We start from the raw sequence: 15,111 nt of genomic DNA, 5'->3' as shown, positions 1-15,111 counted from the left end.
GGCCCAATTTGCTTGTAGGTAGCAGGGGAAGTGACTGAAAGCGTGCCGGGAGCTGAGCAAGTGGCATTGATCCCTCCTGGACCCCTCCCCAACACACAGCATACAACACAACAGCCTGGGTTGCTCTGCCCTGGCTCCACGCCTTCCAGAATTGGAGACATGCTGAGACAAAGAAATATGGCCCAAATAAAAGAACAGATCAAAGCTCCAAAAATATAACTAAGCAATAAAGAGACAGCCAACCTATCACGTGCACAGTTCAAAACACTGGTAATCTGGATGCTCACTGAATTGGTTGAGTATGGCCACAAAATGGAGAAAACAGTGAAGGTTATGCAAAGTGAACTAAAGAAAAATATACAGGGAACCAACAGTAAAGGGAAGGAAACTGGGACTCAAATCAACAATTTGGAGTAGAAGGAAGAGATAAACATTCAACCAGAACAGGATGAAGGAACAAAAATTCAAAAAAAAATGAAGAGAGCTTAGGAAACTCTAGGACAACTTCAAACATTCCAACGTGTGAATCATAAGGGGTGCCAGAAGGAGAAGAGGAAGAGCAAGAAATTGAAAACTTATCTAAACAAATAATGAAGGATAACATCCCCAACCTGGCCAAAGAAATAGACTTCCAGGAGATCCAGGAAGCTCAGAGAGTCCCAAAGAAGTTGGACCCAAGGAAACACACACCAAGAAACATCATAATTACATTACTCAAGATTAAAGTCAAGGAGGGAATCTTAAAAGCAGCAAGAGAAAAGGAGACAGTTACCTACAAAAGAGTTCCCATAAAATTGTCAGCTGATTTCTCAAAAGAAATCTTGCAGACAAGAAGAGGCTGGCAAGAAGTATTCAAAGTCATGAAAGGCAAGGACCAACATCCAATATTACTCTATCCAGCAAAGCACTCATTGAGAATGGAAGGGCAGATAAAGTGCTTCCCAGATAAGGTCAAGGTAAAGGAGTTCATCATCACCGAGCCCTTATTATATGTAATGTTGAAGGGACTTATCTAAGAAAAAGAAGATCAAAAACTGTGAACAGTAAAATGACAACAAACTCACAACTATAAACAACTGAACCAAAAAACAAAAAAACAAAAAAAAAACTAAGCAAACAACCAGAACAGGAACAGAATCACAAAAGTGGAGATCACATGGAGGGTTACCAGTGGGGAAGGGGAGGGAGGAGAATGGGGGAAAAGAGGCAGGGAATAAGAAGCATAAATAGTAGGTACAAAGTAGACAGGGAGAGGTCAAGAATGGAGAAGCCAAAGAATTTATGTGTATGACCCATAGACATAAACTAGAGGGGGAGAGGATTGCTGGTGGGAGGGGGGTGTCAGGTGGAAGGGAATAAAGGGGAGAAAAAAATGGGACAACTGTAATAACAATCAATAAAATATATGTTTAAAAAAGTAATACAGGTTTCCTTCCACTCTCTCAAAACTGTGATTTTTCTAAGCCCTGTCTGATGGCTACTGATATTCTGATACATATACAACAGAATTCTATACTACAAATCCTCTGGTACATATGTTTCCCTCACCCCTATTTCAGTATGTTATGGCACCAGAAACAAACTAAACCCTTAACTGCATAGAGTAGTAACTTGATTTGAGACTTAGATTTGCCTTGGGAATGTGCTTTGGGCCCCAAATACCAAGTGCTGTTTCCTGGCTCAGTCTTGCATAGCAATTTTTTGAAGAACACAAGCCCAGTTGTAACCCTTAGTGCAGCTTTCTCTGAGTGCTTGGGAGTGGGGGATAGAAGTAGCTGCACCATTTTATGAGCTGGGCATGTTTGACCACATTACCCCTATTACTTTTGGGAGTGACCGTAAGTGTTCCTCTCCAGGCAGCATGACAAGCTTAGCATCTATAAAGTTCACCCACCTCTTTCTGCTGAGAGTCAGGTTATGATAAGGTACATGGAAAATAGAATAGCAATAATATCCAGAAATCAAAAAAAGAGAAAGAAGGAGTGGAAAGCAAAAGGGCTAACCACTGGTCTAACAGTTACTCTGTTTTGAACTTTCTAACATCCGAGGCAGAGAGGGAAGCGTAATTGTTATCTGTTAGACACACCTATCATATTCACTACTATATTCACATTATGTATTTATCCAAGAAACTATTCTTTAGTAGACAAATTACTTTACCTTTTCTGTAGGGCACCTATCATGTACAGTTCATGGATCAAAGTGAAAAGTTACTTGGGTTCCTGTTCAACCGCCACTTTTAAAAATAGGCAGTAGAGGCCAAATAAGACCTCTAAGGACTTTTCCAGCTCTGAAAGTCTAACTTCTGTTCCTCATAGGAGATTGGTCATTGTATGTGCCTAAGAGGGCCCTCATACCATCTCAAAGACCTTCAGATGGGAAGGACTAAAGACATTGTAGGACAGAGCTGGACTTGTAGTTCTCATTCAGAAACTTAGGTAAGCACGTGTCCCTCCCAAGAATGCTCACTATCCCCATTTTGGAGGTAAGGGAGGCAGTGAATAAATGCAGTGAGAGAAGGCTGGGGTCCCCGTCCTGGGATGGAAGCAGACTTCCGCCCCCAGACTGCCTCTCAGGCCCTGGGCAGCCAGGGCTGGCATTCTTTGTTCACTGGCTGAGGGTCTTGGAGAGTCTTTTTTCTTCTTTCTTTAGCACTGCCGCTAAACCCTCCGTTCCTGGGTAGGGTTCTCTCAGAATGGGTGTGGTAGACCCACCTCTCAGCCCTCTAGCCAGTGCTCGGGTCCTTTTCCTGGGAAGGTTTTGCTGACAGACACTGCCAGGGACCAATGGGGGAATAACAAGCATGAATGGGAAAGAGTCCAGAATCCCCCAGAAGTTAGTTTAGTGCCCCAGGGGTTCCCACTTACACCTTCCCTCGCTGCTTCTGAATGTGGGAACTAAAAGCCTCAGTGACATTTATTCTGCGTTTGTCCTAAAATTGTGGCTTCTTGCTTCTCCTTTGTGAGAGCTCACCATCTCCCCACAAGGAGGAACATGAGCCCTTCCTTCCAGAAGACCACGTTCTTAGGTAAGGGTCAGGTGATAGGCGCTCACTTCCCTTTCCCAAACTTACCTATCTTTAAGGCATGTAGGGGCCCCGGAGCCTCTTCTTAGAAATAGTCCTCTTGGTGCTCCGGCCAGGTGACTCGGTTAGTTGCAGCGTGGTTCCTACACCAGAAGGTAGCAGGTTTCATCCCAGTCAGGGTGCATATGGGAGGCAACCAATTGATCTCTGTCTCTGCCCCCGCTTCCTCCCTATCTCCCTCCCTCCCTTCCTCTCTCTCTAAAATCAATAAACAGTAAACATATCATTGGTGAGAATTAAAAAACGGAAGAAAGAACTAGCCCTCTCTGGGTATTGCCCTCTACAGTTTCCTCCCCAGGAGATGGTTGGCTGTTCTTTACCCACAATTGCTACTCATTACAAGTTACTTGATTTTCATTACCGCAGCCTTCCTTTTCTACCCTTCAAGGCATGGTCTTTTGAAATCTGGCCTTTTTTACCCTTTACCTTAACTTTTATGTAAATTATACTGTACTTATAATATATACTGTATATATACTATATCTTTACCAGGTCAGACTTAATTTTGTAAGGGATTAGTTTGTATTAATGGAAAGCGTGAGTTATAAATTATTTTGAAGAAATATGTATTTTCTAGTGCATATAACTCAAAGTAGGTTACCACTGTTGCCTGGTAGAGGCTTAATGAGAAGATAATTAATTTTAATTACAGTATCAAGTGTTTGTAAGTGCTTGAAGATGTTTGAAGAATTTGTTTTTGAGAGCCTTGAACACTTTACACTGTTAATTAGTTGTGTCAGTGGATAAAGGATTGGCTATTAAAGGTACTGGCTTCCACCCCCAGCTGGTGTGGCTCAGTGGATTACGCTCCAGCTTGTAAACCAAGTCTCTGGTTCGATTCCCAGTCAAGGCACATGCCTGGGTTGTGGGCCGTGTCCCCAGTAGGGGGCACTCAAGAGGCAACCACATGTTGATGTTTCTCACCCTTTCTTTCTGTCTCCCTTCCCCCTCTAGAAGTAAAACCTTTAAAAAAAAAAAAAAAAAAGTACTGTCTCCCCTTCTCCCTTCCAAATGTTCCTTGATTCCAGAGTAATGAGCTTTGCTTCACCTGCAGTCAAGAAATAGAACTTCTGACACTATAGATTCTTTTTGTCAGTGATGTCAGGAGAGGAAGAGGAGTGGGGAAATAAAACCTTTATGGCAGAACTAGTGACTCAATTCCCGTTCTGTACACCATGAACTTATTACAAGTTCAGAGTGTACTATTGTCAGACTTGAACTACAAAAGGAAATGTTCTTTGTGTAAACAAATTAGAACCAACATGTCACTAAGACACTTTACTAATATCCTTTTGGATACTATGAGAAGATCATTGTCATTTTTTCATTTCTAGCATGTAGTATGGGAAGTGGCTTTCTTCTAAAATATAGGTATTGAATATTCTTTATAGATATCCACATGAATGTGTTAATTGTGTCATGATAAAGATGCTTATAAGCCTTCAGAGTGATTTTTCCAGTACAAATTAGCTCAATTAGCAAGAAAACGAGGTGTTTGATGCTAGGAACTATGATTGGTTAGCTTCCCTTGGTTCCCTGTTTGCTGACTGGTGAGACATTTTTCAAAGGTGTGTCAAGAGACCTCAGCAAGCAAAAAGGAAGAGGGCTTAATGACATCATATATAATACAAGTAGAAAGGTGATAAAGCTCATGTTCTTCAGGAAGAAGATACAAAGTACCCCTTCAGGACCCCGCGTCTTCTCTTAGAATAGGAAAGGTTGCCTTCCCTTCTCTGCAGGCAAACCCATGGCTTACCTGCTGTGTGTCTTTTCCCAGAGTCCAGGTATCAACCCCTCACCTGTTAGACCTTTGCTTCTTCTCCACAGATCTCTGATTGTATACTTCTGATTCATACTTTCTGTTTCTCTTTCTTTTCTTAATGATTGTAAATGCCTGGCCATGATTTTAGTAAAAGCAATGAGCTTTCTTTTATCCTCATAAAATTATTTTGCCTAAGTCACAGTTTACATTTTGGAACATGGGTGAAGAAAAGTTGATTTTATACGTGTGTCAAACCTGAGCTTGTGTGTCTCCAGGCATCAACACCAGGGCCATGGGAGGAGGTTACATGGATGATGATTACAAGCTCGGCCTCAGGGAGAATTTTCTGACAGAGCAGTCTAAACCAAGCCCAGCGCTTCCACACAAGTCCGGGTAACCATGTTAGGGACACTGCAGAAAGGACTCTCACATGATCGGGGGCTGAGTTGTACAGATCTTTCAAAGTCTTGCATATTTTATATACCTAAGTTGGGCCCCAGCTAAGTTGTTTATTACCCATGGACCTCGAGAAACATGTATGTTCTTTATAAGCCTTCCTTTTTTTGATAAGGTAGGATTGGTATCCTATCTAAAGAATACGTGAATATGTGAAAAAAAATCTTTAGCACAATGTCTGACTCATAATAAAAGCACTCATTCATTCAAGTTAGGGAGGCAGTCTCTGGGAACCGTGTGAGTACATTTCAATCCTAGCTCTGCCATTTACAAGCTGTGTACTGGAGAGAATTTACTGAACTCAGTGCCTAGTTTTCTTATTTGTAAAACAGTAATAATAGTAAAATCTATCTCTGAGTTTTTAACAATGAAATAAGATACTGTGCATGTCACTAACATGAAACTTTCCTCCCGGATATGTGGAAGGATGTACTGCACTGTTCTGTACTTCCCTTGAAGTTAGGTGACCCAGGGCATTGAGTGAAGTCACAGGCATCTCTTCTAGCTGAAGTCTCTAGGAGCCGGTGGTTGATTCACCAGGCTCCCTGCCCTGCCATGACCACCGGCAACATTCTCGAAGGCAGAGGCTCCATCACAGCCTAGGTCTCTCAGCTGACTCAGCAGATTTGTTAGCCTGAACAAGAAATAAACTTTTGAGACATTGTTTGTAACCACAGCAAAGCCTAGCACAGTTCTGACTGGCATACCACATGAACAACCTTCACTCTAGTCATGAAGTTAGATTTCAGCTACAATGAGTACAGGATGTCAGCTGTGTTGACTTAGGCACCTAGGCCACAAAGACCAGTGAAGGACTGAATCCTGAACATGCAGCTTCATAGGGGCCCATCCATAAGCCGCCCTCAGGAGTCCTATGAAATATCTATTGCCTGCGTCATGACAGCCGGTTGAAATACCTGACCCTTTCCTTCTGTGACTGAGCTCAAGCAGCTTTTCTTTAAGCAAAGGCTCATTGTATCTGGCCTTGGGACTAAGCAGGCGGTTGTTCTCTATCCCTTCATTCTGATCTCTGTGTCCCTGCACATCCTGACCCTCAGTGACCCCCAGAGCCTCAGGGGACTCCTGCCTCAGTCCTTTCCCTCCAGGAGTCCCCCAGAGCCCCTCGGCCCCCACCCCTTGCCAGTTTGGGTGGTATGCCTCTGCATGGGTTCTCCTTCCCTCTTTGTTCATTTCCTCCAGAGCTCTAGGGGGTAAATATGAAATGACATAAGGGACAGCTCTCTTTGGACACCTGAACAGTGTGTTCAAGCGGCCCTGGTAATGACTGAGTTGAGTGAGCTGAGCTCACTTAACGTTGTACTGGAGGCTTGGATTGTTGCAGAGATGACTCAGTGTCAGCTTTTGACGTCTGTCCAGGGCTTTAGCTTTTCCTTAGCCTTTGTTCCAGAACATTGAGGTGACAGTGGAAGTGTTTCTGCTGCCTGAAGGAAAACATTATTAGAAATGGCTTTCACTGGGCTGCTGGTGTTCCGCCTTTCATGTAAGGTAATAATAGCCAAGTAATTCTGAGAACGGAAAGAGGCTAGCAGTCATTTCAGAAAATAGCATCTTTTCTGCCAGAACAGTAATTCATGTTTATTGTTTTTTTTTAAATTGGAACATAAGAAAGTATAATAAAAAGAATGACTCTTCATAACCCCATGGTACAAAAATAACCATTGTTCCTTTCAGTTTTTACATGTACATACATTTTTAGATGAAACTGGAATGATAACAATAGGAAACATTATCGAAACCATTCTCTGTGCCAGGAAGTCTTTACGCACGTTATGTATGTAATCTTATTTTACCTCACAACAACCCTTTGAAGAATCAGCTCCATTTTACAGAAGAGGAAACTGAGGCACAGAGAGGCTAAGTCATTTCTCCAAGGTCACACAGCTCATAAGCGTGGTGCCAAGATGGAAACCAAAGCAATCTCTCTGCCTCCCGAACCCTGGGCCTTGCCTACTCCATGATACCGTCTCACAGTGAAGGCACATGTCATGGAATGGGATTACTTTCATTGGAATTTTGCAATGTCGGCTCTAAGTAGCCTGGTTCTAGCTCCTTAGATTGTAGATTGAGATCTAAAGCCACAGGTGTGATTTGATTTACTTAAAACAGTGCGGCTGGGGAATGTTAGTGCCAAAACTGGAACACATGTTCTGACCCACACAGTCTACATGCACGCTGGCTCGAGGGAAATAGGAACCTTTGTCCTCCCTGCATGTCGCAGCCCTGAAATGGCTCACTGTTGCGCTCAGGACTGAGTCCAGATGAAAGGCAGGACAGAGGACTCGCATGGCTTTCTTCCCAGCATGTACTTGAAATTGCAGTTTGTGTTCAGGGAGTATATGGGGATCTAGTGTTTGCTGACTCTTAATTACCCCTCAGAGGCGGAGCTTTAAAAGGCTGCGAGGAGTGGCCCAGCAGTAGGTCCAACTTTTCACCCTTATCAAACATTTCTAACTGAGATTTGCTGACGAGCAGTAAGACTGATTGATTTGAGCTTTAAACGCCACAGATTTCCTCCGCCTGGATTCTTGAGGACGTGCCAAGCATTGTAATAACTATAAGTGAGCCAAAAGTCAGCCAGCCCTCTGTGTGTAAACATTCCTGTCTATACGAGGCTGTCCTGGTATAGAGAATGCAGCAGTCACTAAGAGAATGAGGCCGTTGTGTTGAGATGCTGGGGTTGGGTGGCCGGCTGCGGTGTGATTAAGAATCAAAGAAGGAAGAACAGATGATGGTTTACTGCTGCAGTCGGTAAGGTATAAAAACCTCTGTATCTTCAGGTATGGGGGTGGACTTCTCAATTGAGAACACCAAGCAGGTTGGTTCGTTGGTTTGTTTTTTAATAGATGAATCTATTCTAGTAAGAACAAGGCGGGCAAGAGCAAGTTCTTATGAATCTCACAAACACTGCAGAGTGAAAAAAAGACAGGAATGCTGATGTCAAGTTCATGGTTATCCTGGAGGTGGGGGTGATGTAGTTGTGTGATTGAAGGCGGCATGAGGAAGTTTCTGTTCTGTTTTTTCTAATTGGGTCCTAGTTATGTAACGTGTTCAGTTTGTGGAAATTTGTAGTTTTATACATACTAAATGTCCTCTTTTCTGAGTATAAATTATACTTAAAAGTCCTTATCTGTGTTTGTGTATATTGTTGCACTTTGATCTCCATTTACTTGGATCACTGTGAAGTGATATAGAATTTATTGCCTAGATATTAGAAAAATGTCTTTACCTGGAATGGCCAGGTCTGTATGTGCAGAACTTCCAAGATCACTTTTTGATTCTATTAAAATGTATCTTCAATGACTTCAGGGTAGACACTCCTGAATGACGAAGAATGATGTCATTCTAGTTCAGCGAACATTTGTTGACAGCCTCCTATGAATAAGGGACGTGCTAGTGCAAGCTGGGTACAGGCGTGGCCATCTCTCCCCTGAGGAGCCTGCACCCCCTGTGGGGGTGAAGTCCATGCATGGGTGGTAGCGGAGGGATTGAGCGGAACAACAAAAGCACCATGGAGGATTGCTCAAAGGAAAGGCGGCTTTCCAGTGGCACTAGGAGAATCTTCAGAGAAGTGGCATTTGAAATGGATCTTACAGCCTATGTAGGATTTTGATTAGTAGAGGTGGATGGGTGGTGGCATTGCAAATATTAGACACAGGAGGAAATCCATAGAAAATTCATATATATTCTGGGAACTTTCGATTGCATGGTTCACTCAAGATGACCAGCACCCATCAGGTAGACTGTGAAGCCTGAAAGGTAGGCTATGGCCTTACAGTGGCCATGTTGCATTATTGGAGAGGCACTAGGGAGCCAAAGAAAGTTTCTGAGAAGTAGAGAATTATGATTATATTAGACATCTTTAATGGGATCAGTTTCCCAGCCTCGTGATTGTACGGGTAGCCTGTCTGCCCAGAATAAATATTTGCTAGGTTTAATGCATTCTTTGTTACTGTAATTTGAGCCTATTCCTTTTTGGGTCCACTAGTGAACCATAGATCCATAGCTTCCTTGAGTTTCCTGTATTCATCTCTCTAGGACTTAACAATTATTATATATCTTCTTTAGTCCCTATACCCATCCTTCCCTCTTGACCAGATAAAGTCACGGTTCCTTTATCCTTTTTCATACATCCTGTTTTCCAGTCTGATAGTGATTTGGCATTTAGTTCCTTCCAGCCTGATGCTCTTGTGCCAGATAAAACCACCAGTGTCGCTGATGCGTGGCAAAATTGTGTGTGGGAAGAGAGAGGCCAAGAAATATTGTTAACAAACTTCTCTAAGCTGTGAAGGAAGCCTGACTCACCAGCCTGGGTTTGTGTCCCACTGTGCTGTTGGGCTCTCTTCTCTGGGAAAAAGCACTAGGTAGGATTTGTCACATCGCAAACTGTTAATACTTGTTGTTGACAACAGTCCATATTCGAGTCTGGGCCACTTACGCAGTGTGAGGTCTTTTGAGTTATTGTCTTACTAATTCTTTACTATGTCAGCATGCTGTCCTCTTAAAAAAAGGTAACTGGGGCTGAATATTATCTCCCACTTGAGACGCTATATCAAGGCATTATTCTAATCAAAGTGTTGTTAACTTGACAAATAAGATGTTTCAGTTTAGATCTTACAAATCTTTGTTTAGAGAATGTATTCAGATGCTACAAAGACCTGTTTTTAGTCCTCTGGGGACACCAGTCGTAGAATGTCCTGGCTGGAAAGAGGACCTGAGTAAGGGTGATTTGATTCAAATCCTGACTCCTTTAAGCCTCAGCTTCTACTCATTATATGGCTCTAACAGATTCTTTGCCTGGCTTGGTAGTAAGGATCAAACAAGACAACCCTATGCACATCCACAGTGCCTGGCACACGGACTGCATTTGCCTTCCTTTCTAGAGCCAGACGAGTTCCCCCTCCTGCCCCCCTCGCCTACCCCCACCTCCACCCCCACCCCCGGCACCTTGACCAAGATGCTCAGCTTTGCAGTTCTTTTCCCCAAGTGGCCCTTTAATGAGAAAACTGTTTCACTTGGTCTTAGTATTAGTACTGTTTTTTTAATCACTTTGGTTGTGGTTTGCAGTTGTTTCTATATCTAAATACTACTGGTGTATTACTCAGTTATTAAAATTAATCTTGGACCATATTATTTAATTACATCTGTTTAATGATTTCATTAAGAAAATAATTTCTTGTATAGATCAATGTACCCGCTGGAACTTTACTTTCTTTTATCTTTCTTTCTTTTTTTTTTTTTTTTCCATTCTCCTTCTATTACATGACTGAGTCCTGAATTGGATGCACTTCCCACAATGGTGAAGTTCTCTGTGAATGGATATGTCAGGAATCGCAGTTACTGGAACACTTTGGGAAACCAGGACTGACTGATAATCTCATTCCATTATGCAGTTCTACTCTGGCAACCAAAAGTTACCATCTTATCACACTGATAATTGGATACCCTGGGAGATCTGAATCTCACAGTTAGTACAGGGACACAGGAAGGAGTTGGACTGTCCTATATTCAACTTGGGAGGATAGTAGGAAGTTTTTTTTAAATCTGGGACTTAATGTATGTCTGTTGTGTGTGCACAACTTTTATCATAGAAACTGTCTCTTAGACTTCAAACCTTAAAGTGCTACTTCTGCCCTGTCTTTTTCAGGTAGAACGACATGACATGACTACTCTAAGCCTGCCCCTAAACATACGCCGAGGCGGGTCAGACACCAACCTCAACTTCGATGTACCAGATGGCATCCTGGACTTCCACAAGGTCAAACTCAGTGCGGATAGCCTGAAACAAAAAATTCTAAAAGTAACAGAGCAGATCAAAATTGAGCAGACATCGCGTGATGGGAACGTTGCTGAGTATCTGAAACTAGTCAACAGTGCTGACAAGCAGCAGGCTGGCCGTATCAAACAAGTCTTTGAGAAGAAGAATCAGAAATCAGCTCACTCCATTGCCCAGCTGCAGAAGAAATTAGAACAGTATCACAGAAAGCTCAGGGAGATTGAACAGAATGGAGCCTCCAGAAGCTCCAAGGACATTTCCAAGGACAACCTGAAGGACATCCAGCACTCTCTGAAAGATGCCCACGCCAAATCTCGAACTGCTCCACACACCATGGAGAGCAGTAAATCGGGCATGCCAGGGGTTTCCCTCACTCCCCCTGTATTTGTCTTCAGTAAGTCCAGAGAGTTTGCCAATTTGATCCGGAATAAGTTTGGCAGTGCAGATAACATCGCTCACTTAAAAAATTCCTTAGAGGAGTTTAGGCCCGAGGCAAGTGCTAGGGGCTACGGTGGCAGCGCAACCATCGTGGACAAACCCAAGTATGGCAGCGACGACGAGTGTTCGAGCGGCACGTCAGGCTCTGCAGACAGTAACGGGAACCAGTCATTCGGGGCCAGTGGAGCTGGCCCACTGGACAGCCAGGGGAAGCTCACCGTTATCCTGGAGGAGTTGAGGGAGATCAAAGATACCCAGACACAGCTGGCCGAGGACATTGAGGCGCTGAAGGTGCAATTTAAAAGAGAATACGGTTTTATTTCTCAGACCCTGCAAGAGGAGAGATACAGGTATTTCAGACTTTTAGAGTGTATTTGGATGCATGAGTTACTAACTGTAGAGAGATTGCTTGACAGTGATATGCTAATGGTTATGTTTTTCATAAAGAGGAATGTGGGTCAAAAGGCATTTAGGGATCAGTAGTACTTTCCATACTTCATACTTGACAGTTTAGAGAAAGATATTGTATGTGTGGGTCTATTAAAATATCACTATGTTAGTCTATGACTCATGTGCATTTTAAGCTTCTGATTCAGGGACTTCTGTTGAGAAGATTTATTACACTGGTTCATAGATCTGTATTTGATTTTCCTCCATGATAACTATCAAATGAAAAACTAATTCATTTCCCAACAAGGTAGATTTTAATTGGTACATCAATTTTAAAGTCTTCATATAGCATATTTTTTTGCATACTATATCTTGCTCATTAAACCCCCCCCATGAAGAAAATGTTCAATAGAAATTTTAAGTCTAAAGTATAAATTTCAAATCTGTGGGTTATACATGGTAGGGAAAAAAGTACATTTACAGTTGTAAGTACACGAAACAGAGTTTATTCTTCTATTGTTTATTAATTATTGCATTATTTTCCATACAACCGTGAACCTACTTTTGCCCCACCCTGTATTAGCTAATTTTAAAAGTAAGTATTTTGTTGGCTGGCTTTTATGTGTTAATAAAAAGTGTATATGCCCAAACATGAGGTGCTTTTCCTCCATTTTCCCAGTTTAAAAAAAATTCTCCAAAGATTTTTTTGGTCACAATGAATATGTTAACTTATAAAAATGTAGATAAAAAAGTGAATATATATCACATATTGTAAGATTACAATTTTAAATTTAGCTTACATGTTTTGTATCTGATACATGATTTTATATATATATTAATTTAGGAATGTGGCTTTTTTCAGCTCATATTTTATTAAACAATTTTTTTAACCTTCCTCATAATCTTTGACTTTGGTTTCTTTGTCACACAACAAATATTTTTGAGTCACAAATTTTCCAGAGACTATTAACCTTAATTCTATTAGAATAGTTTGGGGTATAGCACACTTTGGATCCAAATTGTATCCTAAGTCACAAATACTCATTTACATAAGTTTAGGAAAGTGTTTGTTCTCATTTGTTATATAGTTATATTTGTGATCTCCATGATCTAGCCACTGACTATATTGCTTACTTTAAGAGTTCTTCAAAAGGCTTGTTTATAATACCAACATGGGGTACCTATGAAGTCCTACCTGAGAATAAGTGTAAATATGTAATTTTTGTCTTATTTTTTTAAAAATGATTCTACCAGATGTTCTATATAAGCATCTTAAAACTGGCATTGATCAGCCTCATTTCAAGCTAATCTTCTCCAAATAGTGCTTCCTGTTTCAAAATAAATATTATAAGCTTTTGTAACTATAAGACAAATCCCTCTTCTTTGAGGGGAATGAGGACTGAGAATGGGAATCTTTGTGCCTCTGTTTCCTTAGATTTGGACTTTTTGAAATGCTAACCTGATAAGCATCTACAATGCATAATGAACGTAAGTTCCAAGAGCTGAAACACGTATTCAGAATCAATGTGTACACTGGGAAATAGTGGAATTGGCTCCAGTGTAGTGATTGGTTCTTTCCTTGTAGGCACTCTGGTGCCTGAGAGCCGTGCCCGTGAACTGCTGGGCACCATGGGACAGAGGAGAGAGAGGCACCGACATGCCAGTGGGTCCTTGCTTTGAGCAGGAGCCCAGACAGCCCCGCTTCCTGGCCAGCAGCGGTGTATGCGTCATTGCTGAGGTCTGTGCTGTCATCATCGCTGCCGGCCAAGGTGCTGGTCTGACCTGGGTGGAAAAGCCAGATTTGCTTTGCACGAAACCTCAGAGGTGAGGATGGAGTCAGGACTGCAGAGACCAGTCCTTTCTGGAGCTGGAAGTCAGTGTTTCCCACAGCTAGATGTTTCTTTTGGAAATACAGTCTGTGGGGAGATGAAAACAAGCCAAGGGGCACTGACAACAGTGAGATATAAAGTATGTTGTTCTAGAATGTGCTGTTAGAACACCTTTGAGATGCCGTGCTCAGAATTGCTCCTCTCTTTACAAAGGTACGAGCGACTGGAAGACCAGCTCCATGACCTGACGGACCTGCATCAGCACGAGATGGCTGACCTGAAGCAGGAGCTGGCCAGCATCGAGGAGAAGGTGGCCTACCAGGCCTGCGAGCGTTCGCGGGACATCCAGGTGCCTGTCCTCTGTCAGTAGGCGCTCCGCAGGCACTGCCCAGCCACAGATGCATTTTACAAACTAAGTGCATTACCCCTGAGCCCTAGAGGGTCTCTGGCTCATGGAGCGAGCATTTCTTCTCCATCTTATTTACCCCATTAGCTCATGCTACAGACATTACTGAGTAATGAAGCTATATTCTGTTTATTTTCTGCCTAAATTAGTTAACAAATATTTATTATCTTATTACCCCTAAGCTCCTCGCCTACACCCTACTCTCTTCACACAACCAAACTGTTTTAAAGTTATAATACACAAATCTAGCTTTTATAATTGGAAGGTTATATCTTTTGACCTCCTTCACCTATTTTGTCCTCTCCCACTTCTGGCAACTACCAGTCTGTCCCCTATTTCTGTGAGTTCATTTTTTTTAGATTCAACATGTAAGTGAAGTCATATGGTATCTTCTCTGACTTATTTTACTTAGCATAATACCCTCTAGATCATTCCATGTTGTTGCAAATAACAGTATTTCCTTCTTTCTCGTGGCTGCATAATGTTCCACTATAGATAAAATACCACATTTTCTTTATTTATTCATTCATCAATAGGCACTTGGTTTGTTTCCATGTCTTGGCTATTGTAAATAATGCTGCAGTGAACATGGGGGTGCAGATATCTCTTCTAGATACTGATTTTATTTCTTTTGGGTATATACCCAAAAATGGGATTGCTGGACTATACAATAGTACTATTTTTTTTTAAAGATTTTATTTATTTATTTTTAGAGAGAGGAGAAAGGAGGGGGAGAGAGAGGGAGAAAAAGATCAATGAGTGTTTGCCTCTTGCATGCCCCCTACTAGGGATCTGGCCTGCAACCCAGGCATGTGCCCTGACTGGGAACGGAACCAGTGACCCTTTGGTTTGCAGGCGAGCACTGAATCTGTTGAGCCACACCAGCCAGGGCTGATAGTACTATTCTTATTTAGGGGATAGTTTGGGTTAATACTGTCCTTCCTTTTTTAA

At 42.1% G+C, this 15,111-nt stretch overlaps 1 protein-coding gene across 3 annotated transcripts in view; it reads left to right on the top strand.

Moving 5' to 3' along the window:
- Positions 1-15,111, top strand: part of TMCC3 (transmembrane and coiled-coil domain family 3) — a 76,728-nt gene that overhangs the window by 54,544 nt on the left and 7,073 nt on the right. Inside the window, exons 1-3 of one of the 3 annotated variants that reach the window (XM_054580220.1) lie at positions 7,912-8,072; positions 10,969-11,885; positions 13,968-14,103. In XM_054580220.1, the coding sequence (XP_054436195.1) occupies positions 10,984-11,885; positions 13,968-14,103 (1,038 nt within the window). In that variant the 5' untranslated portion in view covers positions 7,912-8,072; positions 10,969-10,983. Of the gene's footprint in view, positions 1-7,911; positions 8,078-10,968; positions 11,886-13,967; positions 14,104-15,111 lie in introns of those variants that run through there. The other 2 variants (XM_054580219.1, XM_054580221.1) reach the window with 2 other exon arrangements.

The sequence above is a fragment of the Pteronotus mesoamericanus genome, unplaced genomic scaffold (genome assembly GCF_021234165.1).
Source record: "Pteronotus mesoamericanus isolate MK-2021 breed Mesoamerican mustached bat unplaced genomic scaffold, CSHL_Meso_final contig_56, whole genome shotgun sequence".
Lineage (NCBI taxonomy): Eukaryota > Metazoa > Chordata > Mammalia > Chiroptera > Mormoopidae > Pteronotus > Pteronotus mesoamericanus.
Note: the sequence above shows the minus strand (reverse complement) of the source record. Positions and strands in the feature narration are given on the sequence as shown.